The sequence below is a fragment of the Condylura cristata genome, unplaced genomic scaffold, assembly GCF_000260355.1.
Source record: "Condylura cristata isolate star-nosed mole 26May11 unplaced genomic scaffold, ConCri1.0 scaffold00011, whole genome shotgun sequence".
Lineage (NCBI taxonomy): Eukaryota > Metazoa > Chordata > Mammalia > Eulipotyphla > Talpidae > Condylura > Condylura cristata.
The window spans coordinates 46,175,928-46,197,463 of record NW_004567112.1 but is presented as its reverse complement, the minus strand read 5'-3'; the positions used below and the strand labels follow the sequence as shown (position 1 = coordinate 46,197,463).

General features: G+C 37.2%; 1 protein-coding gene across 12 annotated transcripts in view; it reads right to left on the bottom strand.

Moving 5' to 3' along the window:
* ANK3 (ankyrin 3, node of Ranvier (ankyrin G)) overlaps positions 1-21,536 on the bottom strand; it is a 307,389-nt gene that overhangs the window by 38,433 nt on the left and 247,420 nt on the right. For 9 of the 12 annotated variants that reach the window (XM_012723584.1, XM_012723582.1, XM_012723588.1 and 6 more), the window contains 8 exons: positions 9,934-10,145; positions 8,007-8,214; positions 6,906-7,002; positions 6,091-6,319; positions 5,307-5,432; positions 4,261-4,383; positions 3,796-3,822; positions 2,663-2,744 (listed from right to left, as the gene is read on the bottom strand). In XM_012723584.1, coding sequence (XP_012579038.1) covers positions 2,663-2,744; positions 3,796-3,822; positions 4,261-4,383; positions 5,307-5,432; positions 6,091-6,319; positions 6,906-7,002; positions 8,007-8,214; positions 9,934-10,145 — 1,104 coding nt within the window. The remainder of the gene's footprint in view (positions 1-2,662; positions 2,745-3,795; positions 3,823-4,260; positions 4,384-5,306; positions 5,433-6,090; positions 6,320-6,905; positions 7,003-8,006; positions 8,215-9,933; positions 10,146-21,536) is intronic. The other 3 variants (XM_012723586.1, XM_012723593.1, XM_012723595.1) reach the window with 1 other exon arrangement.

Genomic DNA, 21,536 nt, shown 5'->3' with positions numbered 1-21,536 from the left:
TTGCTCTTCTTCATGCTGTGCTCATGCCATTGCTACAATCCTTGGATTAGCAGCTACTCCCACAGGAGTGAAGATTTTCATCCCTAGTGTACATTTGAATTCAAACATTCAGAACACATCCTTTTCTAAGCTTATACATTATTCTAAGGAAAAGTGGAAGAACTAAGGAAAGACTCACCCAGTTATTACCCCTCCTCGCCAAACATCTCAATGTTATATTGTTTAACTCTTTTGGAAACACCACACTGCAAACAGAAGGTTTGGGGATTCCTTCAATTCAGTAATTTGGGCTCAGTCTGATGTCTCAAGAAAATATTTTTTACAACTACCAGAAACTGAAAAGGCATCTCATTTACCACTAACTGTTGGTTCCGTCAAACAAGAAATCTTCCAAACATTTATAATTTTTACTTTGTGTGAAATAGCCAACTTGCTGAGCCGTTACACATTTTAGGCCTTAATGACACATAGTTTCTAACATCCTTTATAACAAAGGGGATGTCTGGTTAGAAGGCAGCCATTATACCAGAATATTTTTTGAGGAGTGGAGATTTGGAAAGGGCAGGTGGTGATAGGAAATCTCCATTTACTTGGAGTTGTAAAACCAATTCAAGGGCCATGACATTTACTTAGTCTCTGCTTAATCCTTCCCTTTCCTCTGTTCACCACCATCATACTCCCTGTCATAAAACAGAGACAAGGACCCTTTATCACAAGTCAAGGAAGAGAAGCTACATATGCTCTGACTGAGCTAATAAAAAAATAGCAGCTATTTCCATTTGCATTAGCACATACCTGATGTTACAATTCAAATAGACCCACCCCCCAAAACCTTAGAGTCTAGAGTCAGATGGGAGCTTGCCTGCCCAAAGTGCAGCTGACCTAAAATTATGATTAAAAAAGCCTTTCCCTGGCCCTCCCTGGTGGCACAGCGGGTTAAAGCACAGCACTGAGAATCTAAAGCCACTTCCGCTTGAGTTGGATCCCTGCCTGCTCTGGAGGTGACCACATGTCGTGGCAGACCTCTCCTGACCCGCCTGCTGCTCCCCTCAGCAGTGTACTTCGTTGATCTGCCTGTTCTGCTCCCCACTCTGTCTCTGGTGAAGCCTCTCACCGCCCCTGAGCCTCTGGCCTGTACCCCAGTTCTGTATGCACAAATAAATCTTTAACAAAAAAAAAAAAAAAAAAAAAAAAGCCTTTCCCCAACTGATGGATGTTATCTATTACTACCCAGTAATAGTAGCTCTTACTATTACTGAGAACCCAGTAATAGTAGCTCTTACAGAAAAAGCTCCTTCACAAAATTATATCTCAAGCAAGATTTCAACTGAGCAGATGTAGTTGTACTGAAACACCATCTGGTTGGACACACCCACACCTCCTCTACTTTGTAGCAACGGGAGTGAACTTCAGTCCTGAGGTTTTGGAAGAATTCAATTTATGCTAAAGAAAAAAAAATCTGAGATCTGGAAGAATAGCTTGAAGGTGACAGGATTTCATTTCTCTTAGGCTCATTTTGTGGCTGAAGATAAAAGCTTCCCTAGTAGCCAAGGAGCTAGCTTATGCTAGAAGTTTCTACCAGGACCACCTGAGAGGGGTAGTAGAGTCAGCTCTACCTCTAGATTTCCTATACTATGTTGACCCACAGGAACATGAATTCAGGAACAGAGGGCAAAACCAGAGTTGTGGCTTTTACTGGTAAGTGTCCAATTCTCCTCAAACTCAAGTTACTAAGAAAAAAGGGAAACAGCTAGAGACAATTCACTCATTTCATAATTTCTTTGTTATAATTACTCCCCTGATGGTTAAGTGGTACACTATACGTCAATCAGACACAGTGTAGCTCTCAGTACTCCCAGCTCCGAATAGTGGAGGTTATTTTGAGAGCTATAGTGGTCAGCAGAGATGCTAGTCATAGATGAAGGAAGGAAAGGGAGGGAGGAAAGGAAGCAGAGAGAAAGAGAATGAATGAAGGAATGAATGATTGAATCTATTCCTTAATACTTGCATGTCAATTAGCAATAGACCAAAACAATCATGGCAAAAAGAAAGGGTTTAACAGGTTCAGTGAAGATCAGCCACGGAACTAATATTAACAAAACATGGGTGGAGTGGGCAGAAGGAGGCAGAAAGGTAAGGCGGAAATAAGAAGTCAGGAAACAAGTAATATCTCAAGAAAGTTGGAAAATATAATTCTTGCAATGTGGAAAGAAAAAGAATCAGGACTAAGATATAATGACCTGCCTATATTAAGAAAAATGAGACAGCGTCAAAATGAATTTATATTCTTTCTATTATTCCAAATAGATGGTAAATATTCTCTCTTCTAAGCATACATTTAAAGCAACATTGGTACATTATCATCTCTTAGCACAGATAATAATCCAATTAAAACAAAGGTTTTTAAAGACATGTAATAGATGGTTCTAATTAAGAAAAAAACTCCTTTAAAAAATTTTATGTTTATTATCTAGGAGTGTTTGATTTTCCTATCTTCAGTTATGTACTGTATATTATTTAGATTTTATGGTAGTTTTCCTATAGGCAGTCTTTCTTTTGCAACTGGGTTTTCAATTGATCCCCAAATTCAATTTGTATAGAAAAAATGTCTCTTCTTGTAAATTCCATGTAGATTAATTAGTAAATGTGTTAGAAAACTCACTCGTTGCAGGCCCAGTCAAGTAGCTGTAGCGCTTACGTAAAGCTAAAGATGCAAAGCTTTGCCTTCTATCTGCTTTCTCGGTCTGAAAAAGAAGAAAATGGGAGACTACATCCAACTTTCTGGTGACATTTTTATAGTTTTGAAACATTTTGTAGAATGGCATGTTGATATCTTGTTTATCCTTATTTTTCTTCTTAGGTTTTTCCTCTTGAAAATGTTAATTTCTTACCATAGTTCTACCCCACCCCAACAGCCTCAATCCAATAACCATCATTTAGCAAATATTAGAGCATCAACACAGCAGACTACAGGAAACTACAAATAAAAGACAAGTATTACAGAGACTTCTGATGCTGAACAGTAAATTTTCCCAGATTCATTCCTATTGAAAGCACACATATCACAATGTACACTCACTCCCCTGTGAGTACATTAAAGAAAGAAGGCACACACAAATTTATTATTCTGATTTTGCTGTTTGTGTATGTTAATAGGCATAAAGGTGCAGGTGAGGAGCTTGAAAACAGGTTAGTGACTTTATCAGCTATAATGGACTGAGGCTTAAGATTGATGATTCCTATTATTGCTGAGGTACAAGTTTTACAAACCCAATTATCAAAGAACCTGAACAAGTATTAGGCAATAACTTAGAAGGAAAAATAATCATTCAAATTTAATTGAATAACTATATCTTTAAAAATGGCCAAGAAAATTTTCTATAAATAGAATATTAAGTATTTATCAGTATCTATTGAACCCATTTCATTTTATATAATATAAAACATGAGTTGATTTGCATAATAAAATTGTATGTTATCCATGATCTTGATTTAAAAGTTAGAACACAGTGGAAACTAGGTAAAAATAGACTCAAATGTATATTTACATATTCTAGTTTATTGCAATTAAAAATTTTAAAGAACTTTAGTTTTACAGTTTCGTTGATTGCATTGAAGTAGTCTTGTAAATATGTGGAGAAGTGAACCATGCTTTAGGAAAATTGTCCTTTGCCTGACTTAAGGTCTTCAAACAGTTAACACGTTTCCCATACTTCAGCCCTCTGCAACTTCTTTTACACAGTTTCAATTTCTATTCTAGCTCTGATAGAGTAAAAGCAGAAGTGTTCATATTACCTCATCATCTTGATCTGACTCTGTCTCCTTTTGGTTCCAAGATGCATTGCAGAGACAAGGAATATTATAATGGACAGCAGGGAAAAGAATATCAGGATATGAAAAGGACTGAGTAGGGGGCACAAAATGCAAGCTGATTTAGAAAGCAAAGCAAATCAAAGAAGCCAACAAAAAAATACCAAGAACTGTACATCCATGGCAAATTAAATATGTGACATTATTTGAAAGCATAAAAATCTATGAACTACCAGCAGAAGCAGAAGCACTACATAGAGGACTCCACCATACAAACCATAACAACTGGACACCACAGTAACAACACTTAGTCAGTCTACACAGAGACACTAATACAACTTGAGTTTTAAACTTTAATCACGTTACAAAGCATTCCTTATTTGCATACCAAAAGCCCCCTTCTTCACAACTAGGGAAAGAGAGTTAAGATAAACCAATATTAAAAGATACCTTTTTATGTGCTGGCAGAGTGATATTTAGGTTGCAAACAGCTGTTTGAGGCAACCCCTTTGTTGTCTTTGGTTCTTTCAGAAAAGACAGACGACCACAGGGCTCTTGGCTGGTGTCTCTAATCTATAAAAATTTAGGCAGATGACAGTTACAGAAAGAGACTTTTCTGAGAATGTCTATTGAGCATATTTGTCTTACGAGCCCTTTCAGAGGCAGGACAGGTACAGAAGAAGTTACATGACAGCCAAGATGGTCACATTCAAACTCGGTAAGGTTGAGAATGCCCTATTCCCAGTCTAGCAGAGGGCTGTCCTGTCCTGACAATCCATTGTGTAAACCTGGGTTACAGTCATGTTCTTCCTGCCCATTAACTTCTTCTCAAGGCTTCAGTTTCAGCAAGAACAACAACAGCAAACAATAACAATACCAAATTATCTATGTCTTTCTGTTCTGAGGAAGGAGATAATCTTTTCAGAATGTCAGAAATGGAGATGAAATCTAAATTCTGAATTTGATCAATTGTATTGATTTACAAGTATTTTTAAAGAGATTTATTTTTATTTAGAACTAGGGTATCTACTGAAATACACTGCTGAGAGGAGCATCTGGCCAGTCAGGAGAGGCCGCCTGCCTGTGGTTTAGCTTCTGGCTGGGTCTAGAACTCATGCTATAGGGGCTGAGGACCACTTGATAGTACTGACACTTTAACCCCTGCACCATCAGGGAGGCCCTGATTTACAAGTATTAATCAGACAGGATGCATTTTATTATTCTATATTCTTTAGTCTTACAACATTTATATTTACTTAAAGAGTAAGTGATTATTTAAAGAGCAGACTCTTTTTAATTAAGTATAAAGATTTCCTTACTGGAAACTATACTTGGGTAGAACTAGAACAAAATCTGATCCTGTTTGTATGAATTCAAGTTTGGTGGGATATTAAGTTTGGTGGGATATTACAATCTACATAAGTCAGTAGAACCATTTCATTTGTTCATTAAATGCTTCTTTCTTTAATTCACAGTCTCTGTTAAAGATGATTTACCTTGATGGAAAATGGCAGCCTATTTTCTTTGAAAGCATAAAAGTTAAAAACAAGTTGTTGTCCTCCTTTGGTAAGTGGGGCCAGATTTCCGTAACAATCAACATAAATAGGTTTTCCTTCCAGAACCTTATAGAGTAAAAGAAAGGTATAATTTAATATTAATTTGAGTTGAAAAAGCTCCGAGAATTTAAGTTATATTAACATTAAATGACTAGCATGTTTCTATGTCACATATGTCTCTTTTTAAAGGAAATTACATCTATGGAGACTTTTGCCTAAAAAAGAACTTTATTAGCTCACTGTTCAAGAGTTGTAACTGGCATCCATTATCATGAACAAATTCAGAAAAGAATAATATACTTACTTCTACTTTAGCAAGTTTAAACACACTTGGAAAAGTGCCTTTATACTTGGAAAATTTTGTGCTTTATACTTGGAAAATTTTTACTGGGTCTTAGATATATATCCCATCACTGCATTTGAAAAGAATAATCATGGTAATGTGTGTGGACAGGGACAAAATAAGGTAACTCACTTAAGTCACAGAAAAATGGAGACCAGGACTTAGCTTTCTCCATGACTTAGTTTCGTTAGTCCGACATTCTAACAAATTAAGAGAACTTCAAACAACATATACATCTACAAAGTCAGTTACAACAATTTGAAGATTATTATAAACTAGAATCATTGATGTTCTTACTATTTATAGTGAATACTTTTATGGCCTCTCAGTAAAACCCAGTTCTGGGGGATGTAATTAAATGAACTTGTTACAAACAGGTACCTCAATATCTTTGCTTCTAGCAACCTCCTCAAAATTCTCTTGCTGCTCTAAAGTTTTGTCCACTTTGTCATCTGTCATGCAGAAACACCGCAAGGATGATTCCACAGGATCATTCATTTTGGCAAAAACCACAAACTTGGCCATGTATGGAACACATATTAATTCTCTGTAAAGTTGTGTGGCTAACCCCACAGTTTCTAAAACTTGATGGCAGTCTGCAAGCCAAAATCTGAGAAAAACAAAAAATAGAAGTATGAAAATCAAGTGATTTGAAGGCAAAAATTAACAAGATAACAGAATTTATATACAAGTCAAAATACTAACTTGTTAATTTAAACAGACAGCAAAGATGTTTACTGTTTATCAAACACAGAAACCAACTGTTTATTCTGTTACAATTTTGCTAAGGACTTTTTTTTCATAAAATTCCTTTTTCCCTCTTTTCTACTCTCACCTAAAGCATTTAGAGTTAATACTTCACTATTGGAAAGAACAAGAACTTTATGGGTGAAAATGGGACAGAAAGGAAAAGTCTATCCATTTTGATGAAATGCTAAAAATTCTACTGGCAGAATCAAGTCTTGTACCTTCCTGTGAGTCTTGTAGCTTCCTGTGAGGTGAATAAAACAATTTATCCTACTGAATTTTAAGTTTGAATTGGTTCCAACTTCACTATTAAAATAAATAAATACATAAATAAAAAATAAATAAATAAACAACAACAACCATCATACTAGTATTGAGCACAATTTTTATGCTACAAGAGGTAACAAAACTAATTCTTCAGCACTTTTTGGAATCTATAATTTCCATACCTGGCCGAAACATTGGTTGTAAAGGAGACACAATCCTTTATAAATGTCAAAGGAGTAGTTCCTGTGATGTCTTCCCACTGAGCAGGTGAGGTGCCCCCTGAGGAAACAGCAGCAGATATGTTGATTTTATCATGGGAGATGCTTCTTGTCTAATTTTCATCACCATCCTGTCCTTCCTGTGAAGCCAGTGACTTGCAACCCTTCACCAATTCAGTGAATTATATGTACAGAAAGTAGTTGTCCTCTCCAAACTTTTACCTTATTGTGATTTCCTTGTTAGATATTATGTTTTCCTAAAATTACTCTTCTGTTTATTTGGGTAGGAAGGAATGACTTAAATTGGTGCAAAAACAATTTATAATTCTTGTAAGTACAGAGATTTCAGATAAACCAATATAAATCTTTTATTTTGTAAAAAGGTCAGATCTATCAAAAAAGTTAAGAGGCACTTTATTTTCTACTGACTGAACTACTGAATTTTCTGGGACAAAGGAGGATTCAATCATTAAAATTACTCTTTAAAAAGCCAAAGCAAAACCAACCTGTTTCAGTTTTTGCCTTTCAATTAGTAATCAAATTAGGTCAATTGAATATTAGCCTTAGTTCTGGATGCTATCATAAAATGTGTTTTCCTAAGTCCTGCATACTTACTCTATTGGATTATGCTCATGACTAGTGTAAGAATGAATGTAATGAATGTGATAGTGTAAGAATGGTGGCAAGAACCATATTCTCCACTATCCCCTGCTCCTGGGGGTAGGGGTAGGAGAGTAATCTCTTTTTGGAAAAGTCCATCAGTTTCCTTTCATCTAAAGGATATTGCTTCAAAATATGATAACAACTCTATGACACCAAAAGATTGCCTGGATGTTCTAGTAAATTCAACACCTCAATAAACATAAAAGCACACTAATAGGAAAAATGATATTGTTGAATTTTAAGTGAGTCATGATAGCAGCATCTTAAAGAAATGGTATCACAGACAATGGATATGAGATGGGTGATGGGCAGTTCTAATACTGGCATGATGGTCTCAAAGGCTTTGTAGCTTTGTACAGAATCACTGCAATGAATCAAGAGAGTACAACAACTCAGCCAAACCTGTAATGCTACAGAGGAGGCGCAGGTTGGGTGTGGTGTCCCCCTTATATCCATTGGATACCCCCTCTCCTGAGGGTGGAGGTACAGGAATGGTCATTGTGATCGGTTTATGGAATTTTCTTCTCCTTGGTTCCACAGTGACAATTGGGCTAAATGTTGCTTTGTTTCCAAGGATCTTTTTCACAATTTCATCTGGAACAGGCTGGGCCTATGACAGAGAAGAGAACTTCAATGAAAATGGACTTTTTTTTTTTTGCTGAGGAAGTTGATTTTTTTTTGAGTGAGAAAGAAAAAACAAACAAACAAACACCCTACAAAAAGATCACCATAAAGAAAATTTTTTTCTTCACCCTTTCTATTTCAGGAAGACATAAAACTGTGGAATCCCCAGCCTTCCTTGTTCTCAGGGCTACTGTCTTGGTCCTCACAGTTCCTATTTGGCAGCTAGGTATAGGGTCATACAGGGGGCTTCTCATCAAGGGCAAAAGTCCTGGCATGAGGAACATACTGGGAAACCGGAATCTGCTGATAACAGTAGGCAGATATTAGAATAGAAATAACATGCTTAGACTAGCAGGAATAATGGAGCCTCCCAGGCAATAGGCCCTGCTCACTCCACCCTAGCTTATATCCCTAGTCCCATACCCACACAAGTACATTCCCTATGTACCTGCCCACTTCTGTTCTCGAGGTTAATCAACACGAGACTGCCTTTGGATCAGGGCTACACATTACTTCCAGTGTAGCTCCTCTAGGCTTCTCATTACTCCACATGGACTTGTAATAATCTTTCCCTCATCCTGTACCACTTCCAATACTGCTACCCTGGGAAGTGACATAAAAACAATAAAACAACCTACAGTGTAGCAGGATCTTGTCAGCCTTATTATTTTCCACACAGAATATGGTCTACATGACTGTTTGTGAGAAAGAGAGAATCAAATCTCACATCAGAGAAGCTGCTTAATCTTCTAAACAAAGGACAGCAAATGTTGAGTTCAATGTACTTTAAGCCAATTTGATTAAACACCACAAAGGCAGTGTGTACTATGTAATAAGTGAGACGTTATGAGTCTTGTAACAAAAAGGCATTCAAAACTGCAAAGGATTTTGGTGCTAGTCTATCAAGCCAAACCTCTTTTTGGTTTCTTTGCTATTCAGTAAAACATTTGATACAGGAGACAGCTCCCACCACTGAAATTGTAAAGTGGTCTCTTTAGATCAGGGTGTTTCCTGAAAGCTTTCCCTGGACTGACAGACTGATGTTCCCATCACAGTGCATGAGAGTCAGCCTCACAAAGCAAGAACAACTTTTATTTACACTACTTTTTATTACATTAATGAACACTACAAACTAAGGGATTTTTAAATTGTTTTCCTTATTCAATAAGAAAACAAAGAACTAGTAAAGGGCTAACTGAAATAAATAAATATAAGAAAGGACATTCTTGTCAAGATTCTCAGTCAGGTTTCCAAATCAAAATGAGCTCCAGTTGGTTTGGATATAACCTGACATTTATGGCTCATTTAAATCAAACCCAAACTTGAAAACTTAGAAGTTTCGTTACTATTGATGTCTGTGATGTGGCATATTATAAATAAACCAAATTCAAATATGGTTTAGGTCTTTAATGGTATATTTATTCTTTGGTGTGTTTGTTGGTCTATAAGATGAATGACTTATACAGCTAAAAAAAATTATCCTTCGTTGGAAACTGAATGCTACTTTTAAATGAAACCCTAAGAATAATAAGCCAGTAAGCTCACTTTCCACTTAATTGCTTTTCATGTGCAATGGATGAATTCCCAAAGTGGCCTAATGCTGTGATTAGCAATATCATTGAGATGAATGCTGACAATCGTTGAAAATAGAACATGCTCCTGTGCTTCCTATATGGAAAGGACAGCAACTTTTGGTCCACATTACCTGCAGGCCCACTCGAATTCTTTTGGTTAAAGCGCCTTCTGGGAAAGAAGCTTGGACAAGGGGCACAGTGGTGCTGCTGAGAATTCCGCCTTCGGGACCTATCTGGTTGCTTTCCTGCTTAATCCGTGAAACCACAGCAAAGTACTGGGGGAAATCTTTTGTGATGATCCGGCAGATCCGCTTCTTCCCTAACTCCTCTGGGCTGTCAAGTTCTGAAAAGACAAGTGAATGAAAAAACCATGAAAAATAGCCTTGAACACAATGCTGTGAGACAAGGTGTAATTTTGATGGTTATAATTATTTTTATTCAGTAGTCCAGACAGTTTTTATGATAAAAATGATAGTGACCTTAAATTAGTATCAAGCTTTGCAAAAATATTATATTACGGTTAACTTTATCTTTAAAAACAGGCACTTTTACCACCAATGGGGCCATTTGTACTCTTCAAGGGACATGCTGTGATAATTTCGAATAATATGCTTTCAAGCAGCTGGGAAAAAAGTAGGGACTCACAGGAAGTGAATAAAAGTCTTACATATGTTTGACAGCCTCTCGAACTTTGAGAACCTCTTTCAAATATACTTAAGAAACCCAAGCAATTAGTATCATTAAGTATCATTAACAGGGATGTGTTTACCACTGGCTCACTTAACTCAAACTCAACCTGTCTATAAGTGGGCACATCTTCCCTTCTCTTCACCTCCAAACCTGCTTCTCTTGTAGGCCTAAAACTGGTAATTCCTGGATAGTTTGCCCAGTCCTCAGTCAGTCCTCAGTCAGTCACTTTCCTTTATTCACAGCTAAAGGTCAAAGTCCAAGTGATTCAGGTTTCAGCAATAGCCTGCTCCCCTGCCAGCCCTATAAAAGGTTGCCTCATTATGAGACCACCGCCTACTCCAGTCCATCCTCTCTAGTCCTCCAGCCAAATGGATATTCCTTCTGAAACCAAATTTTATGCAGAATTCTGGTAGGTTAATTTAATTGCAATTAAAAACTATGTTTATTTTATATCATTTTGTGCATTTTTCCATCTCAGTTGTAATCCCTGTGGTAATTGCAACAGTTTTTTAAAATACCATGAAATAGTATTTGAGATTAATCAAGAAGAGTATTTTGGCATGGTAGATTAGTAAGAGAATTTATCTTAGATAATTCAAACTAGAAGCTTTATGAATAAGTTATATATATAATTACATAAAAGAAACAAGGGGATAGGAATCAACAAATGTACTCATGTTTACACATTTATATATGTGTTACATTTAAAGTAATCTATTCATATCATAGGCATATATTTAAACTTCAAGTCAGTGGGAAAAATATGATTTATAAGAAGATGATATTGACAGAATCTAGTTGGATAAGAGCCTTATCTATTTAAGTACTAAAATTTTATCAAAAGAAAATCAAGAATAATATGTTTTAACCCAGTTAGAAGAAACTTTCCCACATAAACTAGAAACCTAAAAGCCTTAGAGGAACTTTGGACTCTATAAAAATGAATTCTTTTAGGTGACAAAATGGTAAACCTGAAAACAAATGGTAAACGGGGGAAGATAGCTGTTATACATAACAATTAAAATGCTCAATACCACTGGCAGCAACGAGTTAAGACAACACATATGTCAATAGAAAATGTCTTAGTGTTATAAGAAGACAATTTACAGAAGTTGTCATGGGCAGGAGCACAGTTCACTAAACAAAAATGAAGCAACTGACAGACTGACCAGGGAGATGGTGGGGGGGGCAGAAGAGGGGCTCTTATTAAAAGGGGATGAACATCAAAGACCTCCCGTAAGAATTAACACTAGAGGAGAGATCTGAGGGAGGGAGGAAGCCAGGAGGATACTGATAACCCATGAAAACTATACAAGGTGAGGGAAGGAACAAAGGCAGAGCAGTATATATAGAAAAGTTCCTCTTCGGGGCAAAAATGTAATCTGCACATTCATATATTGTTATCAGAAATTTTTAGAAGAACTAGTTTAGGCTGTTAGTAGCACTGGTTACTTCAGAGGATTGGGGTGGAGAGGTGAGACAAGACTGGGGAATAAGAGCATCATCTGAGGGTTTATAGAGCTGGGGTGGGTTTACTTATTACAAAATGAATGGAAAATTCCCAGATTTCAGGGAGGTTGGTGGCTTTTATTTTTGCTCCTCTCTCCTCACATTTGCCTCTTTCCCCAGTGCTGATATACCGCATACATCCTAGTGTTCCTTAACTACAAACATGTCTGTCTCCCTTGCTATCAACAGATTCATAGAGGGCCCTCCCTGGTGGCGCAATGGGTTGAAGAACAACACTATGAAGCTAGCCAGCTAGCCACAGCCATCTCTGCACAAGTTTGATCTCCCACCAGGGAGGTGACCCATCTGGTGTGGCAGGCCTTAACTGTCTCATCTGCTGCCCCCTTAGCAGTGTACTTCATCAGTCTGCCTGTTCTTCTCTCCACTCTGTCTCTGGTGAGTCTTCTCACCCCAATTTTGTATGCATAAATAAATAAATCTTAAAAAAAAAAAATAGAGGCCCTCCCTGGTGGCGCATCGCTTAAAACACAGCACAAAGAAGCTTAAGTCACTTCCGCATGAGTTTGATCCCCGCCTGCCCTGGAGGTGATCCACATGGTGCGGCAGACCTCTCCTACCCGCCTGCTGCTCCCTTCAGCAGTGTACTTTGTCAGTCTGCCTGTTCTGCACCCCACTCTGTCTCTGGTGAATCCTCTCACCCTCCGCCGCATCTCTGGCTTGTACCCCAGTTCTGTACAAATAAATAAATAAATCTTAAAAAAAAATAGATACATAAGCCTGAGATCATGGCCAATTCCAAACAGAAATTTGCAGAATCCTAAAATGAATGATTAGGAAACTGGACCAGTGACATCTCATTTCACAGCTCAACCACCGCACTTTGAGATGAGAGCAAACTAATTATCAACCAGGAGAGAAACAGGGTTCATCCTATTGGAGTTTGAAGTGAACTGGCATTTTGGTCCTTTTTTGTTACTATCTCCTTCCCTTCTGTCTTGTTCAGACCTAGATAAACAAGGTATATTTTTCTTTCTGAAGGAATAAAAGGTAAACAATTAAAAAAAAGTTGATATAATAAAAGTGAAAGGAATCAAAATTTTGCTCAGGAAAAAATTCTGGGCAAGTTTATACTTATTCAGCAATTAAAAGAAAATAAGGTTTTCTAGATAGAGCAGGTTTAGTTCCTTTCCCAGGAGTCAGGCTCTCTAAGTCTGCATTCCCGGAGTTCGTAGAAGCATAGTGCAGAGTTCAAGCAGCAACTATAAAAGTTATTTAACTTCAGATTCAAATTTGTGATTATTTCTTTTAGAAATGGCTAAGAACACTTTCAAGTGCAAGTGATTTAAGAAGATTCTGTCATGAAATTACAACCTTCAAACCAGGCTTCCCTACGGCTGCGTTTAGCAGACTGAGTATGGGAGAGTAAAATTTACCCAGGATCCATCTGGACCTGCCAGAGGGACCAAGGCTACATGGATGGAGCAATGTGGCAATGTACACTTCTTAGCTGTGTTCAGGTGAGCCCAGTGGGTGTGCATAGATAGGTGTGGAAATTTCAGGTTGAAACAGCCATTATTACTGGTGGAAAGTATAATAGTCACGAATGGGAAGACAAACATGGTGTAGGAGCAGCCTGGCCACGATGCTGCTGTGACCTTTGGGAAAGCATTAAAGCCACCCCAAATATAAACTAAGCAGCCACCCCAGGCAGCAGAAGACAGGTAATGGAGCAGCTCAGAGTTTTCATAGCATGCACAGACTCTTTAAGGACATACCTACTGTTCAGGGGCCCTCAGTGTATTTATTCAGTTTTAGAGCTTTGAGCAATTCTGCTGTCATCATTAAAACATACACATCATTAAAACTATTGATATTTTATGTGTATTTTCACAAGTAATGTGGGAATTTTAGGCCTTAGTGCTTTACCACTCTGACTAGAATTACAGGGATGCATTTTCTTTCTGAATTATTTAGATTCCCTGGCTTCTGTATAATGAAAGGAGACTTGCCTTTAACCAGGCTATATTATATGTGTTTGAATGTAAACCATTTTAAACTTTTTTCTCAGAAAAAAAGTCAATGGAAATAAAAATCAACAAAAAAAATGTATTTGTTTATTAAAAGCATCATCTCTTTAAGAATTGTGGCAAGCTATTACATTTTTTTTTAAGATTTATTTATTTGCCCTAAGTAAGAAAATAAATAATATAGAGAGTAGGTAAATGTAGGAAGACAAGCAGATGAAGTGAAAGCCATTTACTAAAGTCACTACTGAATTCTTATGGTTTGAAAACTTATTACAAAACCTTACTGGCTATTGGTAAGAGGTTAAACAAACTGATAGTCAAACTTTGGGCTGCTAGGCAGTGCTAGAAAAATTGGGACAGAAATGTATATTCTAATATATAAATCCAAGGCACATTAAATGTAAATGTCACAAAAAATATGGTCTTCTAGCAACTAATGAATCAATCTTTCCATGTCTATATGTAAATTCCTATAATTTATATAAAAATTAGGGGCATAAAAATGAGGTAAAATATAAATATTATAAGGAATGGACACTGAAGTGTTATTGTATAGTGATAATACTACTGCCAGTATTGAAAAATAATGCAATATATAAACATACTAAATAATACAGCTATATATTTCAACAGATTCAACTCAAGCACGTTTTTCTCTATTTTTACTTGAACAGAAAGGAAACGAAATATATTAATGAAATGACCTCAGTTGAAGGTTTAAAAAAGGTAACTAAGACCAGGTGGTAAGAGAAGGCACAAGAGGAAATAAAGAATAAGCTCCTGACCTTCAGCTATGGCAAAGCTCTGACTGTGTCCAACTTGCCTGGCGTCATGAGCACCTGTGTGCCACACCCCTCTCCCTCACCAGGCTTTTATTCCATTCATAATTTTGACAAATTATATATTCATAAAATTTGAAGTCACCAGAGCTCTAAATGATGCTTGATATTGAGGCCTAGCACATTGTAACTGCTCAATTATAATCCACTGAGTAATGAGACTCACACTTTTTATAACAACAATATAATTCTTTAAATCATGCTCTAAAATATATGTAATGGTAAAGGCTAGTTATTCTTTGTTCTTTCAGTTTTACTTTTTGTAAAAAAAAAATTGTATATGTATGTTCTAGTCTTCCTACTTAGTAGTTCACAGTAAAGTCTATTCTATCCAACTATTTGTAAGTCAGAAATCATTCTTGAAAGGATAGTTAACTCAAACTGAATCAAAACCTCAGCGACTATAAACCTCTTTGGCAATTTCTGTGTTGCAAACTAAAATCTATCTCAGAGAAGATCTAAGTGTAGAGGTGATGTCTCAGCCCTAGCCATGAGCCCCTGACTCTAGTACAGTGTGTCAGAAACTGGCAAGACTACAAACAACACAGAATTACAAGTTAAAAGGACAGAGACCCAGGCTTCTCTCATGGAGATCCTGAATGGTAGGCCAGAGGGAGAACCTAAATATCTGTTTTTCACACTGAATTCACGTGACTTTTATGATTCAGTAAGTTTGGGAAACAAAGTCTTAGTAAGCTCCCACCCTAGACCTATGCTTAAAAATTCAGAACCAAGTGATTAAAAGCACAACAGGACCCTATTAACTGCATTTTGTATTTTTCAGTATAAAAAGAGCTTATGGGGCAACAACAATTACCCATTGCTTTTAGTTTTTGTTTTTTAAAAGGAAACACAAAACCATAGCTACAAAATTAAAAGAGACAAGTTATTAGTGACTACAGAGTAAACAAACATAAGACTTTTTCCTTTCCAGGATGATTCATAATGCCACATACTATAAAAGGACCCCAAAAATCTCAAGCAATCTCCCTGACTTCAATTCAAGTTATCTTTCTGTTGGAACGATGATAAAAGGGAAAAGAGAAATAGGTAGTTCTGTTCTGGAGGAAGGCTAACATTTATACTTACTGAATGTCTACTTGTGGTGGGGGCGAATTCCTATTTGACCCACATAGCAGTTTGGCAAAGTAGGTGTCTGTAGTTCAGACAGGTAAAGGGATCTGCCCAAACTGACTTAGCTGTTTTTGAACTGAGATTAGAACTAGGTTTGGGAAGGGGGAGTGAGGGGGAAGCATGAAGTCAGGAATAGGATTTCAATCACTAAGTACACTGTCTTTACAGATTGCCTGGCACAAGGACAGTGGCTGACAAATGCATGAGTAAGGGATGGATTTGCAAATATCCTGATGCAAAGAGGAAATGACTTCCTACTGGCCCATCCTCCAAACAGAAAGCCTTGATTACAATGGACGTTCTGTTGTGCTAGCAATGGAAACTGATAGAAGCTTACTTGTATCAATAATTAATGATAAATTTCTTAAGGACATTTTAATTTTTTTTTTAAATAAAAGATGGGACAGCATTCTCTGGGATTTTATAAAAAGTACTAAGGGCAATAAAATATTTTACAAATATAAATGGTTACAGAGATCATAATACAATAAATAACAGGTTTGAAAACATGTACCCACTGAGAAACTCTTGAAGCTTTCCAATGATTGCCCTGATTAGTTTTGTCACATTATTACATGTACCTGATGAAATGTCAAATGGGGACATGCCTTGCTTTCCCATACCAAACTTGTTTTCTAAAGGCTGTTGTGACTTGATTAGGAGTAAGTATGTATGTCTATAGAAGCAACACAATGTCAAGACTTCATAAAAGATTTAAAAATCTAGGGTTTCATTTCAGGTCAGGTGAATACTCTGTGCCTTTTGTCCCTAAAACAAAGTAGTTGATATTTGGCACTGGAAGAAAAATGGAGTCTTAGATATTAGAATTCAAAGGGCAAGTGGCGAGTATGGGTTGTGCAAAGTCACTGGACACAGGTGACCTGGGTTCAAGTTCATCTCTGAATCAGTGAGCTTGGACCTGGGCCAGGCTCCTCAATTTTGCTGAGCCTCACATTCTTTGTGTATAACATCTAATCTGGATAAGGAAAATTGCCACTAAGCTAGATGTGCCAAATAAATGATAGAAAGCCACCAGCTCAGTTCTGTTCACAGAGAACTGAGAAAGGTTACATGTACTTTTTAGGTTCACACAGCTTTGAAAAAGAGAGCCACTGAGCCTGTCGGTGACAGGTCTGAGGTTGGATTAAAAAAAATCCCATTTCCTCTGTAATGGGATAAATCTGAATTACTATCACTTCAATGTCATTCAAATTTCACCAATCACAGAAAATTAAGTATCAGATAAACCAGGAGAAAAAGGAGATATATGCAAATTAAGTGTAGAACAGTAGAACAAGTGAGCACACTGTATTCTATTCCATGAAATATTGCACAAAATTACAGATACTCATCTCTTTAGAATTTAAAGTTCAGCTCCATCAAATATGTCTTTTCTAAAGAGCATCCAAGATATTATAGGAAAAAGAAACTTTAAATGATACAATTTGACCCTACTTCCTCAATCTAGATAATATATTTTAAAAGGAAACAGTTAAAATTTTTAAAATTTCATTTTGAAATAATTAGACTCACAGAAAGTTGCAAAGGCAGCACAGAGAGAGAGGGCCGATGCAGAGAGGGGAGCAGCAGGTGAGACAGGAGAGGTCTGCTTCACCTGCATTACTGTATTATTGACGAAAATATCACCTAAGTGAGGCACGTGCCTGGGTGTAAGATGCTCATTTCTCCAGGCAACACAGGATGATGAAGTGACACTAGCCAGGGGCTAGTGTCCGGCTAACCGGACTCGGTTAGAATAGCTGCCAAGTCTGAGCCATTTCCTGCTCAGGGGCTTCACAGTTCGCCAAGGTAGACAGCAAGCTTCCCCGCTGCTTGTTGCAGAGGTACAGCCAGGTAGATCTAACTTAGTTTTAGACTCAGGGAAGCTTCCTTCCCTTTCATTTAGTCATGCTGGAACAATCATTCTGTTTTCCTTTATGATTACAGAAGCTTCACATTCTTTATATTTGCATGTCCATGTTTCTTCTGAAACATGTTCTTACTTACTTGCTTACTCTTCTACTTGTGCAAATAAAAATGCATTGCTTTCAGACAACAGCCCCATTATATCGCCTTTTTCAATACTCTGTCTAACTTATTAAGACGTCCTGGCTAAAATGACAAATGTAAGTAAGTCTCTTCAAAAGACAGGGCTGTGTATATTGTCTTTGAGTCAAACACTTCAGGTCAGTAACCAGGTATGTGCCTCTGATACAGAGGTTTCCTGAGCTCCAAGGGGCTGGGCCTGCTGTTCTCTATTCACTTGGGCACTAAAAGAGATGGAAACTGAAGCCCATTATATCATACCTTCCTCACAGTCCTCAAAGAGGGGCCACATCCTGCCTTGCTTGTGGAGAAGGGTGTCTGATGGCATTAATTTGACTGACTTATTGGTTAAGACATGCAAGTAAAATAAAAGACATGCAACTGCTGGTAAATCCATATACATATAAAAAAACTTGACATGATTTTTTTACATTTTTTAAATGTAAACGGCTTTTTAAAAATCTGTATTTATTTATGCATACAAGAACTAGGCTGTAGGTCAGTAGTGTGGGAGTGGGGGATAGAGGAGTCACCAGACACAAAGTAGGGAACAGAACAGGCATATCTACTGAGGTGCATTTCTGAGGGGATCAGAGGCGAGACAGGAGAGGTCTGCTGTACCCCATGGGTCAGCTCCCTGGCTGCAAATTGAACTCATGCAGCAGCAGCTAGCGATAGGTTGGCAGCACTGAGACGTAAACCCCTGCACTGCCAGGGAGACCCAAAACTTGGCAATATTAAGTCATGCTTACTTGCTTGAGTCTCATTTTCATTTCCTGGATAGGCTATAATGGGGTACTGTTCTGGTAGCTTCCTTCTCTTCTTCAGTATGGAAGTCACTGTCAATTGATTTCAAATGACATTTTCATGGCACAAGACTAGTATTTTGTTATGGTTAATTTTCTGATTTACTGAGGAAACACTGTACATGTTTTAGGGGTACAGTTCACATCTTTGTTATGGTTTAATTTAATCTTTTGTTTTGCACATCCCACCACAATCCTGATTTGGGTGAGTTCAGTTATTACATTCTCCTCCAGATGTTTTCAAAGTTGTTACTAGATTTTTCCAATAGATGGTGCTGTATACAACAAAAAGCTGCCTATTTCACTTTTGAGTTCAACTGCTTCTGCGATCTAACCTGAAACTCTTAAGATTGCTATTTGTGTCACCTGATTAAAGTAAAAATATGGAAGTTCAATTGACATGAACTGATATAGAAGTTTTTAATTGAGAAAGCCACTTCTAAAATATTGATATATTAGAAACTATGTTATGAAGAACTCATATTCTGTTACATTCTGTGACAGTGATTTATTCATCCTTTCCTGCTTCAGTGTACAACTGTACCATTATTGGTAAAATTATTTAACCTCATCTGAAAGTTAAGCAATGACAAAAAGTGAGAAAATATGTTTCTATCATTATAAAATTAGAGAAATTCAGCAACATTGTATTTCTGATTATGATTGGAATTTTAAAATAATAGCACAACTCCTATGTCCAAGCCTTCTTGTGACAGGTAGCAATGATTTTGATTTTAAAACCTAATAGAGGTGTTAAACAAGTTTATACAACATCCACAGCAGCACTGGCTAATAAAAATATAATTCAAACACATTATGTAGTTTTAAGGATTCTTATAGGCACATCAAAAAAATTAAAAAGTAGATAAAACTAATTTTAACAATGTTTTATTTAGCACTCTGTACAACTAAAATCTTACCATTTCAGCACATAAACAACGTACAACTTACTGGAGATAAACTGTTTGGGGCTGTACTAAATCTTTGTACATTTACTGTATTTAACATTTGTAGCATATCTCAATTTATATTATTCATGTTTCAGGGGCTTTATAGCAACAGTTAGCTAGTGGCTACCTTAGTGGATAGTGAAGGACTTAAGCATTTCTCATACTCTCCAGTTAGTAATTTAAGGAACCCTAAGAATGAAGGGCTGTGCTACTATTAAATACTCCTGGGTCCAGGATAACTACAAACTGCAAACCATCTCTTGGGGGCGGGGTGGGGGGGTGGTGTGGTCTGACTTCAGAGGCACAATTTTAACATGTTTAATTAAACTTTGTGAGTTTAATTAAAGTTATTTGTTAATTAAACTCACAAAATGGATTCAACCCTATGCATTTTAAAAAGGATGTATTTTAGGGGGAGAAGAATGAATGTTTGTTTTATGCTATCTTTTTCTTTTACTGAGAACATAAATTGACAAGTGCTAGAACAAGATGCTATACTGGTTGCCAAATAAGCTGCTCTTGCCACATGAGACCTCAGTGGTTAACAGCGGATTCTTCATTCTTAGATCAACTGTTCCCTGTGTCATTCTAGCCTCTTACTTCATTAGAGCTTTGCTAACACACCTGCTTCATTATTATTAACGATCGAGGCTTTGTTCTTTAACTTGCTAGTGGTGGAAATAACTGTTAATTCCATCTTATTTTGCCACTCTCATTTTTCCTGAGTATATACCATATCCATTTGACTCATACAAGAACTAGTACCTTGATTAGCAACGGAAACTTTAAATAGCAGCTGACATTTATGTGACATTTTTGTTCTATGCAGCATTCTTTTATAGGCATCCTTAATTTGGGAACATATGGAGGCAAACTATTGTAGAAAAATAACTAAAGCTGGAATCAGTCCAGATTTTCGAAGTCTAGATAAATCTATTTAGTAGTTCCTGGCTGGATGGTGGTGCTGGGTGTACACTGTCACTGGGTGTGACGAGGGTTTCCACTAGCTTTGCTGATATCTCTGTGAGACTTGAGAAAGGCTACCCACTTGGTGGACATTGAAGGTACATGGCTTAGCAACTAGATAGTAGCTGGGAGCAAACTAGAAAAGGGTCTGCTTTGTCAGACAGGCCAGATGGTGTGGCAAGTGGGAGAGGCATTCTTTCAGTCCCCATTTGCTCTCTGGCACAACTGTAGGAGCCACTGAAGCCCCAATTGTGCCTAACATCAGCTGAGTGGTTCTCATGTATGAGACATCATGCTAAGAACTTAGAGTAGAGCTATATAGAGTAGAGCTCATCTGTTCCCCATTAGTTGCCTATGGGGTAGCTTCACTGTATAAAGTTTAGAGACACCAACTGCTTGGATAGGACCACACAGTAAGTATGTGGTAGAGGCAGGATGGAATTAAGCCTGTGTGATGCCACAGATGATGAGCTGAGCCATCACATTACACTGGGCAAATCCTTCTTCCTCCTTAAACCTATCTTTTCCTGGAGTTATTCTAATGGCTAAATTTGTGCAGATGGAAAAGCTTTGCAAATTTTAAAATACTACAGAATCATAAGCTAATCTTTACAATTGTGTTGTTTAGTAAAATCTCTTGATCGAAAAATATTGGCTAACATGACTTTTAAATACTTGAGTGTAAGATTTTCAGAGAAGCGGGTAAAACAGAATTGATTGTACAAGTAGTATGAGGCCTTGGTGGTTTAGGGGTTACATCCCAGCACTGTCATCTCTATGTCTGAGTTCTACTCCCCACCAGGGAG